The sequence below is a fragment of the Heterodontus francisci genome, chromosome 9 (genome assembly GCF_036365525.1).
Source record: "Heterodontus francisci isolate sHetFra1 chromosome 9, sHetFra1.hap1, whole genome shotgun sequence".
In the NCBI taxonomy this organism is placed as follows: Eukaryota; Metazoa; Chordata; class Chondrichthyes; order Heterodontiformes; family Heterodontidae; genus Heterodontus; species Heterodontus francisci.
In genome coordinates, this window is record NC_090379.1 from 18,070,751 (window position 1) to 18,092,356 (window position 21,606).

Below are 21,606 nucleotides of genomic sequence, written 5' to 3' on the forward strand. Positions count from 1 at the left end.
TACAACAAAACTGTCCACTAAAGGGAGATGGCCTGTATAAAGAGATCTTGAGGATAATGAAAGGGAAGTTTCTCAAGGCTGGCAACTGCTTATTGACCTGGTTAGGTAGTAGAAGACAGAGAGTAAGGTAATGGGAAGGCAGCGGCGTAGTTGTAATGACACTCGACTAGTAACCCAGAGCCCCAGACTAATGCTCTGGGGACATGGGTTCGAACCCTACCACAGCAGATGGTGAAATTTGAATTCAATTAATAAATCTGGAATTAAAAAGCTAGACTAATGGCGATCATGAAACCATTGTCGATTGTTGTAAAAACCAATCTGGTTCACTAATGTCCTTACCTGGTCTGGCCAACATGCAACTCCAGACCCACAGCAATGTGGTTGACTCTTAACTGCCCTAGCAAGCCACTCAGTTGTACCAAACTGCTGACAAAGCCTAAGAAAAGAAAAGAAATGAAACCAGCGGACCACACGGCATCGACCTAGGCACTGGAAATGACAACAGCAAAACCAGCTCTGTCGACCCTGCAAAGTCCTCCTTACTAACATCTGGGGGCTTTTGCCAAAATTGGGTGCTGGCCCACAGACTAGTCAAGCAACAGCCTGACATAGTCATACTCATGGAATCAGACCTTGCAGACAATGTCCCAGACAACACCATCACCATCCCTAGCCATGTCCTGTCCTACTGGCAGGATAGACCCATCAGAGGTGGAGGCAGAGTGGTATACAGTTGGGAGGGAGTTGCCCTGTGAGTCCTCAACATTGACTCCAGACCCCATGAAATCTCATGGCATCAGGTCAAACATGGGCAAGGAAACCTCCTGCTAATCACCACCTACCACCTCCACCTCAGCTGACGAATCAGTACACTTCCATGTTGAACACCAATTGGAAGAAGCACCAAGGGTAGCAAGGGCACACAGCAGAAACAGGATGCAATAGACAGAGCGAAGCAATCCCATAACCAATGGATCAGATCGAAGCTCTGCAGTCCAGCCACATTGAGTCCTGAATGGTGGTGGATAATTAAACAACTAACTGAAGGAGGAGGCTCCACAAACATCCCCATTCTCAATGATGGGATAGCCCAACACAAGGGTACTCTGTGTCGGGGACTTCAATGTCTATCACAAAGAGTGGCTCGGTAGCACCACTGTTTGCCAAGGCCTAAAAGACATAGCTGCTAGACTGGGTCTGCGACAGGTGGTGAGGGAACCAACAAGGAGGAAAAAACCTATTTGACCTTGTCCTCACCAATCTACCTGTCACAGATGCATCTGTCCATGACAGCATTAGTAGGAGTGACCACCGCGCAGTCCTTGTGAAGACAAAGTCCCATCTTCAACATCATGCTAAATGGGATAGATTTCAAACAGATCGAGCAACTCAAAACTGGGCATCCATGAGGCGCTATGGGCGATCAGCAGCAGCAGAATTGTATTCAATCACAATCTGTAACCTCATGCCCGGCATATCCCCCACTCAACCATTACCATCAAGCCGGGAGACCAACCCTGGTTCAATGAAGAGTGCAGGAGGGCATGCCAGGAGCAGACCAGGCATACCTCAAAATGAGATGTCAGCCGGGTGGAGCTACATCAGGACTACTTGCATGCCAAACGGCAGAAGCAGGATGCAATAGACAGAGCCCATACCCAACTGATCAGATCTAAGCTCTGCAGTCCGGCAACTTCCAGTCCTGAATAGTGGTGGAAAATAAAACAACTAACGGAAGGAGGAGGCTCCAATGATGGGTGAGCCCAGCACATCAGTGCTAAAGATAAGGCTGAAGAATTTACATCCATCTTCATGTAGATGTGCCGAGTGGATAATCCATCTCAGCCTCCTCCTGAAGTCCCCAGCATCAGAGATGCCAGTCTTCAGCCAATCCGATTCACTCCATGTGATATCAAGAAATGACTGAAGGCACTGGATACTGCAAAGGTTATGAGCCCTGACAATATTCCGGCAATAGTACTGAAGACCTGTGCTCCAGAACATGCCGCGCCCCTAGCCAAGCTGTTCCAGTATAGCTACAACACTAGCATCTACCCTGCTATGTGGAAAATTGCCCAGGTAGGTCCTGTGCACAAAAAGCAGGACAAATCCGACCCGGCCAATTACCGCCCTCCCAGCCTACTCCAGATCATCAGCAAAGTGATGGAAGGACTTATCGATAGTGCTATCAAGTGACACTTGCTCAGCAATAACCTGCTCGCTGATGCTCAGTTTGGGTTCTACCAGGGCCACTCAGCTCCTGACATTACAGCCTTTGTCCAAACATGGACAAAAGAGTGGAACTCCAGAGGTGAGGTGAGGTGAGAGTAACTGGCCTGACCAAGTATGGCATCAAGGAGCCCGAGCAAAACTGGTCAATAGGAATCAGGGGGAAAATTCTCCGCTGGTTGGAGTCAGACATGGCACAAAAGAAGATGGTTGTGGTTGTTGGAAATCAATCATCTCAGTCCCAGGACATCACTGCAGGAGTTCCTCAGGATAGTGTCCTAGGCCCAACCATCTTCAGCTGCTTCATCAATGACCTTCCCTCCATCATAAGATCAGAAGTGGGGATGTTCGCTGATGATTATACAATGTTCAGCACCATTCACGGGCTGCTTCAGTATCTGAGGAGTCATGTCCATATGCAGCAAGACCTGAACAACATCCAGGCTTGGGCTGATAGGTGGCAAGTAACATTGGTGCCAGACAAGTACCAGGCAATGACCATCTCAATCAAGAGAGAATCTAACCATCTTCCCTTGACATTCAATGGCATTACCATTGCTGAATCCCCCACCATCAACATCCTGGGGGTCACCATTGACCAGAAACTGAACTGAACCAGCCACCTAAATGCTGTGGCTACAAGAGCAGGTCAGAGGCTGGGAATTCTGCAGCAAGTAACTCACCTCCTGACTCCCCAATGCCTGTCCACCATCCACAAAGGCACAAGTCAGAAGTGTGATGGAATACTCCCCACTTGCCTGGATGGGTGCAGCTCCAACAACACTCAAGAAGCTCAACACCATCCAGGACAACGCAGCCCACTTGATCAGCACCCCATGCACCACCTTCAACATTCATTCCCTCCACCATCAACGCACAGTGGCAGCAGCGTGCATCATCTACAAGATGCACTGCAGCAGCTCACCAAGGCTCCTTAGACAGCACCTTCCAAACCTACAACTTCTACCACATAGAAGGACAAGGACAACAGATGGGACCACCATCCCTGCAAGTTCCTATCCAAGCTACACACCAACCTGACTTGGAACTATATCACCATTCCTTCACTTCGCTGGGTCAAAATCCTGGAACTCCTTTCCTAACAGCACTGGTGGTGTAGTTACACCCAAAGGACTGCAGCGGTTCAAGAAAGCCTTGGTTAGACATCTGTAGTACTGTGTACAGTTCTGGGCACCATACCTTAGAAAGGAGATCTTGGTCATGGAAGGAGTGCAGCACAGATTCACCAGAATGGTACCAAGGGTTTGATTATGAGGAGAGATTATGTAAATTAGTCTTGCATTCCCTGGAATATGGAAGGTCAAGGGGTGATTTGATTGAGGTTTTAGAATTTTGAAACTTTTTCCGCTGGTGGGGCGGGGGGGCCGGGGAGTCTAGGACAAAAGGACATAACTTTAAAACCAGAGTCAGGCTATTCACGAGAGAAGTTATTTATTTATTTTTATTTAGAGATACAGCACTGAAACAGGCCCTTCGGCCCACCAAGTCTGTGCCGACCAAGAACCACCCATTTATACTAACCCTACAATAATACCATATTCCCTACCACCTACCTACACTAGGGGCAATTTACAATGGCCAATTTACCTATCAACCTGCAAGTCTTTGGCTGTGTGAGGAAACCGGAGCACCCGACGAAAACCCACGCGGTCACAGGGAGAACTTGCAAACTCCGCACAGGCAGTACCCAGAACCGAACCCAGGTCCCTGGAGTTGTGAGGCTGCGGTGCTGACCACTGCGCCACTGTAGGAAACACTTCTTCAAGCAAAGGGTGACAGAAGAGTGGAATTCTTCCACAAAAAGCCATAGATGTTGACTCAATTCATAATTTTAAATCTGAGATTGATAGATTTTTGCTAAACCAAGGTATACAAAGATATGGAGCTCAGGCAGGTAAAGAGAGTTGGGATATAGAACAGCCATGATCTCATTGAAAGGTGGAACAGGCTCAAAGAGCTGAAAAGCCTCATCCTGTCCTATGGACTAATGCTTGTAAACCTTTGGCACTTGCCTTTGGAGAGAGTTCAGTCTATCAAGTTCAGGAAAACCAGCAGAAAATGACTAGTTTTCTTTCAATATATGTTTTACACTTTCAAGCATGACATTTGAAATATAGTGGACAAAAATGGGTGCTGAGCCAAAGATATTAGGAAGCGTGACTAAAAGCCTGGTCAGAGGTGGGCTTTACGGAGGGTCTTAAAAAAGGAGAGAGGTAGAGGTATTTTGGGAGAGAATTCCAGAGCTTAGGAGGGCCTAAGCAGCTGACGCAAAGTCACCAATGATGGAATAGTGGTAATGGGGAGGAATAAGAGGACAGAATTGGAGGAATGGAGAGTTTGGGAGTGTGTGAGAGGGGGGCCGAAAGAGGTATTGCAATAAGAACGGGCAACTTCATGAAGGGACTTAAACAGGAGGATAAAGAATTTTTAACTTGAGGCTCAGGGTATAGGTCAGTAAGGACAGGGGTGATAGATGAACAGAATTTGGTGCAGGATATAATACACGCAACAGAGTTTGGGATGAGCTGGAGTTTATTTAAGGTAGAGAATGGGAAGCTGGACAGGACAGCATCAGAATAGTTGAGTTATAAGAGGGAACTAACATGTTCTTGAAGTGCAGAGCATGTTGACAAACTGGGTAAACATGGAGGGTGGTTAACAGTGTTATAGTAAGGACCCTGACAATACAGGCATGTAAATGGAAAATGAATTTCAATAGATAAGTGTGAGGTGGCGCAGCTTGGTAGGAGAAATACAGAACCCACCAATGTCTGGAAAAGTAACAGTCGAAATGGGGTAGAGTTGCAAAGGATCGAGGATACAGATACACAGATCATTAAAAGTGCAATACAAGTTAGCAAAGCCATGAAAAAATGCAAACAAAGCACAGAGGTTCATTTCCAGAGGAATAGAATTCAAAAGCAGAGAACTTATGTAGAACTTACGTAGAACTTGGGTTCGCCCACACTTGGGAGTACTGTGAGCAGTTCTGATCTCAATATTACGAAAAAAGATATGGAAGCATTGGAGAAAGTGAAAAATAAAAATACAAGGTTGACACAACTATCAGGAAAGACTGAACAGACTGGGGCTCTCTTCTCTAGAAAACAGAAGGTTGAAAAGGTCCTTAACATTGTGAAAGAGTTTGCTGAGGCAGACGTAGACACGATCTTTCCACTTGTGGGCAGTACAAAACTAGGCCCCATAAATATAAGACAGTCACGAAAAAAGTTCTACAGGGAATTCAGGAGGACCTTCTTTACCCAGAGAGTGGGGAGAATGTGAAACTCACGACCACAAGGAATATCTGAAGCACATATGTGGATGCATTTATGGGGAAGCTAGATAAGTACATAAGGGAGAAAGGAGAAGTATATGTCAATAGGGCAAGAGGAAGTAGAGTGGGCAGAATATTCTAACAATACAACTTACAGTGGCCATCGCTCGTACAACTCGAACAAATCCAACGTCATCAGGGTCCACATGGGTCACAACATATAAATCAGACACCGCTAACCCTGCCGTAACTACTGCTCCAAGCCTCAGGAGCCACTTCGCCATCCCAGGACCTAGGACCCCTACAATAAAAAAAAATGTCAATGAATCGCCATGAACTAGATAGACAATATCAGAATTCAGATCATAATCACAGCACCAACAACCCCCCCCCACCCCCAATACCCCCACCCCACCTCTTGTTGCAACTCTTTCAATAGAAAGTGAAACAGGAAATGGCCTAGATGCTCCTATGCCCCACTGGAGAAATTATGTAAATTAGCCTTGCATTCGCTGGAATATGGAAAGTCAAGGGGTGATTTGATTGAGGTTTTAGCCACCTTAATTCCCACCCATTTCCTGTGCAACAAGCACCATCTAGGGTTGCCAACGCTCTAGGATTGTCCTGGAGACTCCAGGAATTAAAGACACTGCTGATAGCAATCAAAGTGGCATTGTGCGGGTGTGTGGCTTGCCATCATCATTTGGCACTTTTATTTTTTTTTAAATATTGAAGATGTGTCTGGGGGGTGGGGGGGGTAAAGGCTGTTTGACTGGGACAGGTTGGAGGCAGAATGTCATGTGATGAAACCTTTAGGAATATGTCCAACCAGTTGGCAACTCTAAGCATCAGCTCACCACTCAGGGCCTTCCATTATGGTCAATAAGAGCACCAAGGCTCCTTCGACAGCACCTTCCAAACTTGTGGCATCTACCACCCAGAAGGACAAGGGCAGAAGATGCAAGGGAATACCACCACCTGCAAGTTCCCCTCCAAGTCACACCATCCTGACTTGGAACTATATCGCCGTTCCTTCAATGTCGCTGGGTCGAAAACCTGGAACTCCCTTCCTAACAGCACTGTGGGTGTACCTACCCCAAATGGGCTGCAGAGGTTCAAGAAGGCAGCTCACCACCACCTTCTCAAGGGTAATTAGGGATGGGCAATAAATGCTGGCCTTGTCAGCGACACCCATATCCCATGAACAAATTTAAAAAAAGAAAGCTACTATCAGGGCAGCTATGGACAGTGGCTGCCTCCTCCACCAACTCCCACATCCGCTACTGGATTCAAACCCTTCTCTGGTCAAGGTTTTTGAACACTTTGGATATGAAAGAATCTGCATTTATATCCTCAGGACGTCCCAATCAGCTTCACAGCCAATGAAGTGCTTTTGAAGTGTAATCACTGCTGCTTTATGGCCAAAGTCCCATGAACAGCAATGAAATGAACAACCAGGTTTAGAATCATCGAGAGATACAGCACTGAAACAGGCCCTTCGGCCCACCGAGTCTGTGCCGACCATCAATCACCCATTTATACTAATACTACATTAATCCCATATTCCCACCTTCTCTCAATTCTCCTACCACCTACCTACACTAGGGGCAATTTACAATGGCCAATTTACCTATCAACCTGCAAGTCTTTGGCTTTTCATTGGTGTTGAGTGAGAGATAAAAGTTAGGAACCAAACAGAAAGAACTCCCCTATTACTCTTCTTCCAATAGTATGAAAGGGACGTATTAAATCTACCCAAGACAGCAGATAGGGCCTCGGTTTAATGTCAGAGGTGCCGTCTTTCGGACGAGACAACTCCAACTTACAGAGCACAAGGCAGTGTGCTTGCTGTGCCAACTGTAGCAGCATCAAGGCCCAACGGGGAAATAAAAGCAAAATATTGCAGATGCTGGTAATCTGAAATAAAAACAGGAAATGCTGGAAATACTCAGGTCAGGCAGCATCTGTGGAGAGAGAAGCAGAGTTAACGTTTCAGGTGTGTAACCTTTCATCAGAGCGGATGAAAGTTATGATGAAAGGTCACAGACCGTAAACGTTAACTCTTTCTCTCTGCACAGATGCTGCCAAACCTGCTGAGTATTTCCAGCACTTTCTGTTTTTATTCCTGATTAGACATAATCATGGAACACGTTCCCCAAAGTGAAGAAAATTGATAAAACCTGCAATTACAGCACTGGTGCTATTTCTGTCCATCGCTATAGAAACATCATCTCAACTGGCTCTTAGAACAGAAATGTGAGAAAGCTACATCGGAGAATAGCAGAAGCTGCATTCTGGAAGCAGAGGAACTTCTGTCTATTTCACGAGTTGCCTCCTCTCCCTCTCCAACTCTTCCCGTACCCTGAGCTGTACTCCAAGCAGGAGAGCTTCTCAGGTCACTCTCAACTCCCAGAGATTGGCCCCCCTCTACCTTCCAGGGTCACACCGAATTCTCAGTAGGCATCACTCCCTTTAAAAGGTGCCATCAAACCACTACATCCTGCTGCTATAAGCTGTGGCATTTAGGAGCACTAATGCACTGCGCCAACGCATGGCTCTAAACTTTCCCCTCACACCAAACCTTTGTGAACTGAGAAGCCCAAGTCAAGGGCCAAGGACAATTGTGCAGGAACCTACAAGGTTCAAAAGAGACTATTTAGCTGCAGCAAGGACTAACTGGCAAATTTAAGTTTTAAAAGGCTGCAGAGTATAGGCGAACGGGAATGGTGAGAGTGGTAGTGAGTTGCACAGTTTTGAATTGCTGGAAAATGATGAGTTGGAGCCGGAAATGGGGCAATAAGCCTCAAAGGTAAAAGTTCGGAATGCCTGCCATCAGCAGGGAGTCTCAGCTGCCAGCTGCACACATGGGAAAGTCGCAGAGGGGGGTGGGGGTCCAGAGCCAGGGGCAGAAGCATAAAACGAGAGCTAGGACATTCAGGGGTGATGTCAGGAAGCGCTTCTTCACACAGAAAGGTAGTGGAAATCTGGAAACTGCTTCCTCAAAAAAGTGCTCAGGCTGGGAATCAATTGAAAATTTCAAAACAGAGACTGAGATGTTTTGTTTGGCAAGGGTATTTGCAGAACCAAGGCAGGTAGATGGAATTAAGATACAGATTAGCCACCATCGAACTGAACAGCCGAACAGGCTCAAAGGGCTGGATGGTCTTTCCCTGTTCCTATGTTTCTAACTTCTCACCCAAAATGCTACAATGTCCCCAATTGTACCGCTCACTTGTAAAATCAACCCTTTGATTCCAGAGCAGCGGGAAAGGAGGGACAAGCAATAGCTGGAGCTTAGAAGGAGTAAGAAAGTTCAGAGGATCAGTGAACATAACACAGGAGTAATAATGAAAAGGAGAAATTTATTTTACCACCTGGGATCGATGCCACACCCAGCCCCTGCCAATCACAGGATTTTATGCACATGATCTGAGGGTACAGAAACTGCACACTTACTCATTAATAATCTTGTTACGGACAGAATTGAGAGAGAACTGAAACCCCAGTTCTTTTCCCTTTACTGTCCATCATCAGGGTGTTTTGACAAGGAAGATGTGGGTGCATCTTAACCCCCGAGTGAATGGTCAATTTGAATAACCAGCAGCATGCTTTTTGTGGGTTTAAGTAAAGAGGATTACTTTTCTTCACACGTTCACCCCTAAAGGTCTAATGCTACATCACTTGCTCACCACTCACCCACTCTAGAAAGAAAACCGTTAAAGATGATAGTACACTTTTACAGTTGCAAACAAAGGAATAGTTTGTAAATCACATGATTTGGCTCGGCTTGGGGAAAAGGCATACTGTTGCGGGCCCAGTGAAGAAGGTGCTTTCACTCCTGAAGTGTAGTTAGGTGGATTCAATAGCCAGAGTCGTATATCAAGGACACAAGAAGTCGTTGCAGAATTCTCTCAAAGAGGTGGATTTTCAGCAGGTCATGAAGTTACTTGCTTATAGTCTCATTACCAGGTTTGTTTTCTGTACTGGAGGGGAACTTGAAAAGGAACAGGCTTGGAGACCTTAAGATGTTACAGCCTCCAGTTCTTTTAAGGCATGATGCAACGGCCTTGTCTGCTTGCTGCTTTTTTGTGCAGTCTATATTTTAAAGATTTTTAAAAGGAGACCAACATGGCTACCCCACAATGTGACTTCTCTCAGTTCCTTTTCCAAATTTTTTTTTTTATTCATTCATGGGATGTGGGCGACACTGGCTATGCCAGCATTTATTGCCCATCCTAATTGCCCTTCAGAAGGTGGTGGTGAGCTGCCTTCTTGAACCGCTGCAATCCATGTGGGGTAGGTGCACCCACAGTGCTGTTAGGAAGGGAGTTGCAGGATTTTGACCCAGCGACAGTGAAGGAATGGCAATATAGTTCCAAGTCAGGATGGTGTGTGACTTGGAGGGGAACTTGCAGGTGGTGGTGTTCCCATGTATTTGCTGCCCTTGTCCTTCTAGTTGGTAGAGGTCGCGGGTTTAGAAGGTGCTGTCTAAGGAGCCTTGGTGCATTGCTGCAGTGAAGCTTGTAGATGGTACACACTGCTGCTACTGTGCGTCGGTGGTGGAGGGAGTGAATGTTTGTAGATGGGGTGCCAATCAAGCGGGCTGCTTTGTCCTGAATGGTATCGAGCTTCTTGAGTGTTGTTGGAGCTGCACCCATCCAGGCAAGTGGAGAGTATTCCATCACACTCCTGACTTGGGCCTTGTAGATGGTGGACAGGCTTTGGGGAGTCAGGTGGTGAGTTACTCGCCTCAGGATTCCTAGCCTCTGACCTGCTCTTGTAGCCACGGTATTTATATGGCTACTCCAGTTCAGTTTCTGGTCAATGTTAGCCCCTAGGATGTTGATAGTGGGGGATTCAGTGATGGTAATGCCGTTGAATGTCAAGGGGAGATGGTTGGATTCTCTCTTGTTGGAGACGGTCATTGCCTGGCACCTGTGTGGCGAGAATGTTACTTGCCACTTATCAGCCCAAGCCTGGATATTGTCCAGGTCTTGCTGCATTTCTACACGGACTGCTTCAGTACCTGAGGAGTCACGAATGGTGCTGAACATTGTGCAATCATGAGTGAACATCCCCACTTCTGACCTTATGACTGAAGGAAGGTCATTGATGAAGAAGCTGAAGATGGTTGGGCCTAGGACACTACCTTGAAGAACTCCTGCAGTGATGTCCTGGAGCTCAGATGATTGATCTCCAACAATCACAGCCATTTTCCTTTGCGCTAGGTATGACTCCAGCCAGCAGAGGGTTTTCCCCAATTCCCATTGACCTCAGTTTTGCTCGGGCTCCTTGATGCCATACTCAGTCAAATGCCGTCTTGATGTCAAGGGCAGTCACTCTCACCTCACCTCTTGAGTTCAGCTCTTTTGTCCATGTTTGAACCAAGGCTGTGATGAGGTCAGGAGCTGAGTAGCCCTGGTGGAACCCAAACTGAGCAGGTTATTGCTAAGCAAGTGCCGCTTGGTGGCACTGTTGATGACACCTTCCATCACTTTACTGATGATTGAGAGTAGGCTGATGGGGCGGTAATTGGCCGGGTTAGACTTTTCCTGCTTTTTGTGTACAGGACATACCTGGGCAATTTTCCACATTGCAGGGTAGAAGCCAGTGTTGTAGCTATACTGGAACAGCTTGGCAAGGGGCCAAGGGGTCTAGGTCGATCAGCCCATCCTGGTTGACTGTTGCAAGACATTCATCCTGAGAAGGGTAAAGACATCACCTTCTTTATTTCAAGAGAAACCCATTCAATTCAGGAATGTCTCCTGATGGTTTCAGGGTAGGCACCTCTTAGTCTGGAAGGTATCCTTTTGTCATTTTGAGACAGTGATTCAGTCTTGGAATATACAGGCCAAAGATCAGCTGACCTTCGGTGGCCATCTTTGCAGCCCATGTCCACTTTCAATGTCCATTGTGGTTCATTTAAAACAAAAGGAAAATTAGTTCCAGAAGATGCTACGTTGAATATAGAGCATGTTTAAAGTTACGAATAGGACATGCCTTACTGGGCATGACAATCTGTACAAGAAGAATCTTTAGATAGCTTTGGAATGGGCTGCCTGTCAAACACCTTCTCTACAGACACCTCAAAGCAATTAATTGTATTCCAACTCCAATATTGTGCTGCATTTAATAATATTAATTCAGTATAGAACAGTGAAATAATGGCACACACATACACACAGAGTATGTGAGTAAAACCAGTCAATTTGGATAAGTGGTGTTTTGATAAATGGCTTCTAACTCAATTGATATTCAGTGGGTGTTTAACATGAGGCAGAATATCCTTTATCTGACCTGCAAGGCCCAAGTTGCAGCACTTGACATGGTCCGACCCTGTTCACTGCTTTAATGTGTGTGGTGGCAACACTGCACCCTTCCTATCAGAGGCATCAGACTTGTATGGTACCAGGTTCAATGTTCAGGAGTGCAGCTACTGGGAGCAGCAGCATCAACACAGCACGTGGAGCTCGGATACAGGAGTCAGACCTCAAACAGCTAAATATTAATAACATTACAGAACTGCTTTCTAGGGGTCCTGGACACTGAGAACATTCCGGGACCCTCCACAACCCTTGTACAACAGCCCCCTCCACCCCCACTCATTATGTGTGTGCAAACAGACATGGGGCACATGACCAGGACTGGTCAAGTTGGCCAACTGGACTCCAAGGGTTAAATTACGAGGACAGATTACACAAGCCAGTACTTCTTTCAATTTAGCATACTGTATTTGCTGCTCACAATGCAGTCTCCTCTACATTGGGGAAACCAAACGCAGATTGGGTGACTGCTTCGCGCAACACCTCCGCTCAGTCCGAAAGCATGACCCCGAGCTTCCGGTTGCTTGCCATTTCAACACTCCCCCTTGCTCTTATGCCAACATTTCTGTCTTTGGCCTGCTGCAGTGTTCCAGTGAACATCAACGCAAGCTCGAGGAGCAGCACCTGATCTTTCAATTAAGCACTCTACAGCCTTGCGGACTGAACATTGAGTTTGGTAACTTCAGAGCATGACTGGCCTTTTTTTAAAAAATATTTTATTTTTTAACCATGTGCCTGTTTTTCATGTAGTCAGAGCTGCTCATTATTCTGCTATTAACACTCTCTCTGGATTAATGCTTTGTCTTTCACCACAAGCATTAACACCCTCTTTGCCTTTGTCCCAGGACAGATTTGTTGTTTAATCTCTCCTGCCCTCTGCCCTATCAAACACCCTCCCTTTCACTTGCTTAAAACCTAATGCTTTTCTAACCTTTGCCAGTTCTGATGAAAGGTCACAGACGTGTAACGTTAACTTTGCTTCTCTCTCCACAGATGCCACCAGACCTGCTGAGCATTTCCAGCACTTTTTGTTTTTATTACACATGCTAGTGTTGTATTCCCTTGAATTTAGAAGGTTAAGCGCTGATTTTATCGAACTTTTCAAAATATTAAGGGGAATAGATAGGATAGATAGAGAAACTATTTCTGCTGCTTGGAACGGGGGGGTGGGGGACTAGGAGGCATAGTCTAAACATTTGAGCAGGCCTTTCAGGAGTGAAATTAGGAAACGCTTCTGCATGTAAAGGCTGGTAGAAGTTTGGATCTCTCTTCCACAAATGGCAATTGATTGTCAGATTTAAAATTTACAATGATCAATTTTGTTAGCCAAAAGATATTAAGGGATATGGAGTTAGGTGTCAGTTCAGCCATCATTTCATTGAATGATGCAAAGCAGCTCGAGGGGCTAAATGGCCTCTTCCTGTTCCTATATCCCTCGCAGTAAAATGCACAAAGTAGTAGGATATTTACACATAGCATTAATAATAAAGCAAAACTCATCACTCTTTTTTAAAACTTTAAACCACTTCATTCAAGTGTATCAAATGCACAAAGATATAAAATGACTATTTGCTTTAAGAAGAATGATTATCAAATAAGCAGTGATCACAAACTCAACAGGTCAGATGTAAATGAATCTGATAGAAATTGTGTTTTTAAGAACATCAAGCATGCAGCTAAAATGAAAATACATAAACACAGATAACATGAAAATGAACGTCTGTGAAGTGAAATCAAGGGCAAGTCTCAGCGTTAATATTGTAACCAATCTGCCAACTCTGCATCGCCCCCTTCTGACACTATTTATAAATGCTAGAATACTTTGATCCAGCTGTCGCTGGAAATCTTTGTGTTCCGGTGAGTTGTGCACAGAGACCCATGTCCTGAGGCTCATATTTGGCTGGGTCCGTGGGCAGGTATGTTTATTCTGCCCCCTCACCTGGGGGGAGGTGGTGGTGGAAAGGAGGTCTCTGCTATGTCCCTCGGGTCATGCTCGCGGTCAACTCCCAAGAACGGTCATCTTCCACGGTGCACAGTTCTGCTCTCCATTATTATAAAATTATTATTATTGGTTTGGGGATGATACCAGAACTAAGAGGTTATAAGTATCAGGAAGGACTGAACAGGCTGGGGCTCTTTTCTCTAGAAAAAAAAAAGAGAAGGCTGAGAGGTGACCAATAGAGTTTTAAGATAACGAAAAGCGTTCAATAGGATAGGCATAGAGAAAATATTTCCACTTGTAGGGGAGACCAAAACAAGAGGCCATCAATATAAGTCGCTAATAATTCCAATACGGAATTCAAGAGAAACCTTTCTACCCAGAGAGTGGTGAGAATGTGGAACTCGCTACCACATGGAGTAGTTGAGGCCAATAGATGCATTTAAGGGGAAGCTAGATAAGCACATGAAGAAGAAAGGAATTGAAGGATATGGTGATAAAGGTGAGATAAAGGGGTGTGTGAAGAGGCTTGCATGGGGCATAAACACCAGCATGGTGCAGCTAGACTGAATGGCCTGTTACTGTGCTGTGTTGTGACACTGTAGCTTGTTTGTATACATTATTTACAGTATGACATTACAGAAGATAGCTCTGCTGAAGAAAGGATGAGATCAAATTGGCTGAAAATCTATAAGATCAGACCTACCATCTAATGAACTGTGAGGAGATTCCTCCGTTAGCCAGCTGTTGGTCAACCTCTGGTTAAACAAGCCTCTGTCCGACATGTACCCTTCATAAAGCTAAATCCTCTTGCCCATTGTTTGAGTATCAAATATTGTTCCTGATTTACATTCTTCTCGTAAGGGAGAGAAACACAAAATGGCTGAACCAAACGAACAATCCAGCTTAGCAATGCCTGAACTAGGAAATCGAGCATTAAAATCTGTGCTCCCTGTCAAATACTCATGGCTTGTTGTAGTTGGCTTTTTCTCGATGTGAAATGATTGTTGCTGTGCAGTTAGCTAAATCTCCCACAGACATCAAAAGGAGAAAGGTAACATTAGAGAAAACAGACACCCTTAGTCCTGGAGCTCTTTACAGGCGTCGCTCTCTGGCTACTAAGAAAGTTTAGTTTAGTTTAGAGATACAGCACTGAAACAGGCCCTTTGGCCCACCGAGTCTGTGCCGACCATCAACCACCCATTTATACTAATCCTACACTAATTCCATATTCCTACCACATCCTCACCTGTCCCTATATTTCCCTACCACCTACCTATACTAGGGGCAATTTATAACAGCCAATTAACCTCTCAACCTGCAAGTCTTTGGCATGTGGGAAGAAACCGGAGCGCCCAGAGGAAACCCACGCAGACACAGGGAGAACTTGCAAACTCCGCACAGGCAGTACCCAGAATTGAACCCGGGTCGCTGGAGCTGTGAGGCTGCGGTGCTAACCACTGCGCCACTGTGCCACCCTAAGTTACCTAAGAAATTGGAATTAGGGGGCATAGTGGTAATGTCACTGGACTAGTAATCCACAGCCCAGGTTAATGCTCTGGGGACATGTGTTCAAACCATAGCAGATGGTGAAATTTGAATTTAATTAATAAATCTGGAATTAAAAGCTAGTCTAATGATGACCATGAAACCATTGTCAATTGTTATAAAAACCCATCAGGTTAGCTAATGTCATCCTTACCTGGTCTAGCCTACTTGCGACTGCAGACCCACAGCAATGTGGCTGACTCTTAAAAAAGTCCTCTAAAATGGCCTAGCAAGCAGCTTAGTTCACGGGTAATTAGTGATGGGCAATAAATGCTGGTTGAGTCAGCAACGTCCACATACCACAAACAAATTTTAAAAAGTCTTCCTTAGTTACTAGACAAAAGGGAACACTCACACAACGCCAGTCTCTGATCACCTCAGCAGTCAGAGGGGAATTTTTTTCCCAAATTGACCTTGGGTTTTTCGGTCCAGGAGATTACATGCTTACCGAGGGGTAGAGGATGTCTAATTACGAGGCTTCATGCCTCACGACCACGTCAGGCAGCTTTGATGGACTTTTTGTGTGCAGCATTTTCATATTTTCATAAACAAAGAAAAATTCCAGAAGGGAACAAGGAACTCTCTGCTAGAGATTCAGATCGCAATATATTATTTTTAGAAACTTTACAGGAACTGTGAAGGCGATGGACACAAAACCATGATCAAATACAACGCCTGCCTGGTCTCAAACCAATTGCAGTCTTTCAGATGAGTTGTTAAACCGAGGCCCTGTCTGCCCTCTCAGGTGGATGTAAAAGATCCCAAGGCACTTTTTGAAGAAGAGCAGAGGAGTTCTCTTGATGTCCTGGTCAATATTATCCCTCAACCAACACCACTGAAAACAGATTGGCTGCGCATTCATTTCATTGCTGTTTGTGGGAGTTTGCTGCATGCAAATTGGCTGCCACCAATGTTACCTCTAATCTGGGCAGCCAATTGAAAGTTCCTATACGGGCCACACAAAAGTTGGTCCCTTTAAGTTAACGCGTGTGCGTGGCTGCGCCAAAGTATTTAAAGGCTCCATGCTCTTAAACAAAATCGGCTGCGCAATACAAAAACAAATTAGAGGATATGGTGGCTGCCGCGTTTCCTACATCACAACAGTAAGTGACTGAAGCATTTCAGGACAAACTGAGGTCTTGAAAGACACTGCAATGAGTGCACACCCCTGGTCAACAGACCTCTCAACCAAAACATCCAATAACAGATTGTTTGGCTATTTATTCCATTGCTGTTTGCGAGAGCTTGCGGTGCACAAATTAACAGTTGCGTTTCCTACATTAAAACAGTACTTCAAAAGTATTTTATTGCTGTAAAGTGCTTTGGGGTGTCTGGAGGTCATGAACGGCACTAGAGAAATGCAAGTTCTTTCTTTCAGTCTGGCTCATGCACCAGTGGCTAAAGTTATAGCTCTGCCTACAGACCCCAAACTGACACTGAGCACTTTCGGCATCCTCATTCAAAGAAGTGTTCCTCACACTTCAGCCTAGGTAGTCAGCAGGCTATTAAATAGCGGTGGGTATCACAGCCTAAAAACAAATCCTCCATTCATCTGACATTCATATACACATGGTCCAGCAAGTATGGGGAGAGGGGCTGTCCGCCGAGTATCGATCAGGAATTGGAACCTTGATTTGTAGCCCAAGATGCAGAACCCCACTGAAGTACTACTTCTTACTGCGACCCCAGCTCGACATTACCCTGTTAGTACAGATTAGGATGAAATCCAAAGACCTTACTAATCTCTATGTCTCAACATCACACCAAGCACCACTCAAATGAGAGGGAGAGAAGTCTGGTGAGGCAATAGTGAAGATTTGCTCGATTGAGAAATGGCATTTAAGGTTATAGGAATTCAGGCAGAGGCAATCAAACTCCACCCAGAAGGACAAGGGAAGCAGCTGCATCTTAACACCACCGTTGGACAGCTTTCTTGTTCTAATTCATTCCATTACTTTAAAAGTCAGAGTACTAACACACACACATGTAGTTCTAACAATGCAGGATCAGGTATTTGGGGCAGCACAGTGGCGCAGTGGTTAGCACTGCAGCCTCACAGCTGCAGGGACCCGGGTTCGATTCTGGGTACTGCCTGTGTGGAGTTTGCAAGTTCTCCCTGTGTCTGCGTGGGTTTTCTCCGGGTGCTCCGGTTTCCTCCCACACGCCAAAGACTTGCAGGTTGGTAGGTAAATTGGCCATTATAAATTGTCACTAGTATAGGTAGGTGGTGGGGAAATAGAGGGACAGGTGGGGATGTTTGGTAGGAATATGGGATTAGTGCAGGATTAGTATAAATGGGTGGTTGATGGTCGGCACTGACTCGGTGGGCCGAAGGGCCTGTTTCAGTGCTGTATCTCTAATCTAATCTAATCTAATCTATTTATTTAGCCACCATACTTCACAATCCAGTATGAGTACACAGGTATGTTATACTTCACGATTCCAGTATGAGTGCATGATACAGAGTGGCATTCACACTTCTTATACTAATTCTACCTTTGATCTCCACATTCCATTCATACCACCATTAAATCATGGATGAAACAAAGATGCATACAATTAACAGCAGCATAACATGGAGCCAGCAAAATGCATTTAACCCTTCTCAATCCCTTCTACTCACCCTGTTAGCATGGTTATAATGCCCTCACAAACTCTTCCCATTCCCCATAAGCAAAAGTGGCCCAACATATTCTAGCTAATATATTCCAACCATTATAAACATGGCTGAATAAAATTCACACACTCCATTACCCTCCCTATCTTGAGTTGATATCCTTGCTTTACACAATGTATCCTACACTCAGCAGCAGAAAGCTGTTTTCATCCATCGCATGCTGGTCCCAGAGACAGCCCAGGATATCAAGCTACTAGGGTAATATGAACTCTCATTCCCACAGCCACCATCTTCAAGTTCCCCTTCAAGTCTCACACCATCCTGACTTGGAAATATATCACCTGAAGCTCCCTCCCTAACAGCACTGTATGCGTACCTACACCACATAGACCGCAGCAGTTCCAGAAGGCGGCTCACCACCACCTTCTCAAGGGGCAACTAGGGATGGGCAATAAATGCAAATATCAACAAAAATTGGGGGTGCACACGAGGCTGGAATTGCAGGAGCAACACCTGACATCCTGGAGAATAATTTTATTTTTAAACCTCTGTGGAACAGGGCAGTTCCTGCGCTGCAGGACCATGGATGTGCCAGCAATGGAAAGTTACTGGTCAGAGTGGGTCAACGGTGGTGCCAAAGTTTCAGAAGAAATTAAGCATGAACTCGTATTCCTATAGCCCCTTTTCACAAGCACAGGACATCACAAAATACCTTACAGCCAAAGATTTACTTTAGCAAGGGACGGAACACAGCACCCAACTTGCACACAAGAATAACGAGCATATAATCCATTTTTGTGATGTTGCTGGAGGGATAAATATTGCCCAGGACAGCAGGGAGAACTCCCCTGCTCTTCTTCCAAAACGTGCCAGGGGATCTTTTACTTCCACCTGAGAAGGCAGATGGAGCCTCTGTTTAACATCTCATCCAAAAGACGGCACCTCCGACAGTGTAGCACTCCCTCAGGACTGCTCTGGAAGTGTCAGCCTAGATTTTTGCACTCATGTCTCTGGAGTGGAACTCGAACCCATAATCTGCTGATTCAGAGGCGAGAGTGCTATCCACTGAGCAAAGGCTGGCATCGGGATATGAATATTGTGGAGATTTGTTCAAGAATCTTTGGGAGCTCGGATGAAATGTTCCCAATGTCAATATAATAAGGGGGATAGAAACCATGCTCCGCCCTATCTGTGAATGGATCAGCTTGGTAGGACAAGCAGTCTTTTCTCATCTTGTGCTGTCTTAGGGTACAAGGGGGTCACTGGATAAGTTGCATGAATCAGTGCAAAAGCTTTTCATCTACACACTCACACAATTCCCAAAAGAACTTAAAACTAAAACTAGTTTATTTATTTAGTGCCTTTAAAGTAATTAAAAATGCCCCAAAGTGCTTCACTGGAGCTTTATCAAACAAAAGTTGATACCAAGCCACGTACAGAGATATTAGGACGGGTGACCAAAAGCTCAGTCAAAGAGGTAGATTTTAAGGAATGACTTAAAAGGAGGAGAGCGAGGTACAGAAGTGGAGATGTCTAGGGAGATCATTCTAGAGCTTAGGGCCCAGGCAGCTGAAGACACGGTCACCAATGGTGGAACACAGAGATCTCAGGGTGGCAGGGTTGTTGGACTGGAGGAGATCAGAGATGGGAAGTGGCAAGGCCATGGAGGGATTTGAACACAAGGATAAGCACCTTAACAAATATTATTTCATAGCAAAATACTGTGGATGACGGAAATGTGAAATTAAAAAGAGAAAATGCTGGATACACACAGCAAGTCAGGCAGCATCTGTGGAGAGAGAGAGAGAGAGAGAGCGAGCGAGAAAAACAGAGTTAGCCTTTGAAGTCAATGACCTTTCCTCAGTGTTAGTGTCTAATAAGTTCTGTTGTTAGATGTTAAATACCTAGTAGTTAATGGTTAAACGGTGAACAGGTGTTGGGTATTGATTATATATACATCGGAGTACAATTAACTAAAGAGCCAGCCAGCCAGCACTGGCTGGGTGTGGTTAGGAGTGTAGAAGTAAGCTCTGTGGCAAGCAATAAACAATCTCCACCAAAGCATCCTAGTCTCAGTGTCTTCTTCACAAACAGGCTTGAAAGTTTCTCTAACAATCAGACATGATAAGGAAACTGTTCTGAAGGATCATCCACCTGAAATGTTTCTCTCTCCACAAACGCTGCAAAATCTGCTGAGTATTTCCAGCATTTCCTATCTTTTTTTTATTCCCACACTGTTCAGAGGATGTCGCAGCAAATCAAAAAAGAATCCTGACAAAGTTGGTTCTGAATGACAGAGGTAAGCAGCCAGTGCCTGAAGAAAAGTGACAGCTCCAATTCTCCAGTGAGAGGGCAAAGCTGCAAGATTCATTTTTTTGCAAATGAGGAGGGTGACAAAATGTAATTTGACGAGCAGAGAGAGGGCAAGCGCACAGTACAGGAGAGCTAAATATTAAAAACAATCAGTGAAGGGCCTCCTGTTATATTAAGTATCAAATTGAGCTGAGCTTATAGCAAGTGCGAAATATCCAAAATCTGAACAGCAAAACACCAATGCAAAAAAAGGCCTTTAGCATTGCAATTACCCTCAACAGCTTCTGGCCATGGGGACTCTGCTCCAATGCCACATTACCATTAAATTAACCCCTTTGAGGACTGCGTGTATGTGGACAGACAAGGTTCATTTGAACAATGTGCGTTTCTGCTCCCAGATATAGTTTTGACATGTATTGAATGATTTTCATGTAGATTATGCTCAACAGAGGCTGTAGGACTGAATGCTCTGCTGCTTTTTATGTCTCGTGTCAGTGCTGCTCGTACAAGTTAAAACTCCTCTGTCTTGTCCCAGCTCAATCAAGGGACTTTACCGTCAAATCTATCCCTTCGCTAACCCCAAGACGACTGCACGATTGCCATATTTCAGAAGCTGAGAGTGTCACTCACTGCCAGCCCGCTCACGTCCTGACTGCATCATCAGTCCTCAAGGACAGCAGTGCACAGACAATCTCATCAGAAGGCAAATGGTTTAGTCTGGTGTTAGCGAGGATCAGCACTTCAATTTGAGACAAAGCATATTTATTTTTTTGTTGGTGAAGTGTTAGATAGGGAGGTTTCCTGCTGCAATATAAAGGCATTGGTTCTCAGTGTGCTGCTCACATCTCACCCCTCTCAATCATTACATCCCTGTACTGCCCGTCAAGGGATCCGAAGCAGCATCCAGAATCGAGTACAGGTCACACAATCCTGATTTCAATTGGTGCCCTCTGCAGTTGGGAATACAGTGACTGGCCAACAAGACCTTCGATGGGGTGCACTGATTTTATAGTAAGACTGACAATCATCAAGTCATAGAATCATACAGCACAGAAGGAGGCCATTCAGCCCATTGTGCCTGTGCCAGCTCTTTGGTAAGACTATCCAACTGATCCCAGTCTCCAGCTCATTCCACATAGCCCTGCAAAAAAAAAGTTCCCCTTCTTCAACTATTTATCCAATTCTCTTTTTAATATTACTATTGAATTCTGGTGATGTCCAGATATCCAACTTCATCATGTATACTGTGCGAATTTACAGCACAGAAACAGATCATTCAGCCGGACTGGTTTATGCTGGTGCCTCCTCCCATCCCTCATCATCTAATCTTTGTAAT

The 21,606-nt window shown here is 45.1% G+C and overlaps 1 protein-coding gene across 5 annotated transcripts in view; it reads right to left on the reverse strand.

Annotated features, from left to right (window-relative positions):
• The window catches only part of adck1 (aarF domain containing kinase 1), a 586,674-nt gene that overhangs the window by 543,546 nt on the left and 21,522 nt on the right, over positions 1–21,606 (reverse strand). For 4 of the 5 annotated variants that reach the window (XM_068038603.1, XM_068038599.1, XM_068038600.1 and 1 more), the window contains exon 2: positions 5,686–5,831. In XM_068038603.1, the coding sequence (XP_067894704.1) occupies positions 5,686–5,814 (129 nt within the window). In that variant the 5' untranslated portion in view covers positions 5,815–5,831. Of the gene's footprint in view, positions 1–5,685; positions 5,832–15,788; positions 15,809–21,606 lie in introns of those variants that run through there. The other variant, XM_068038602.1, reaches the window with a different exon arrangement.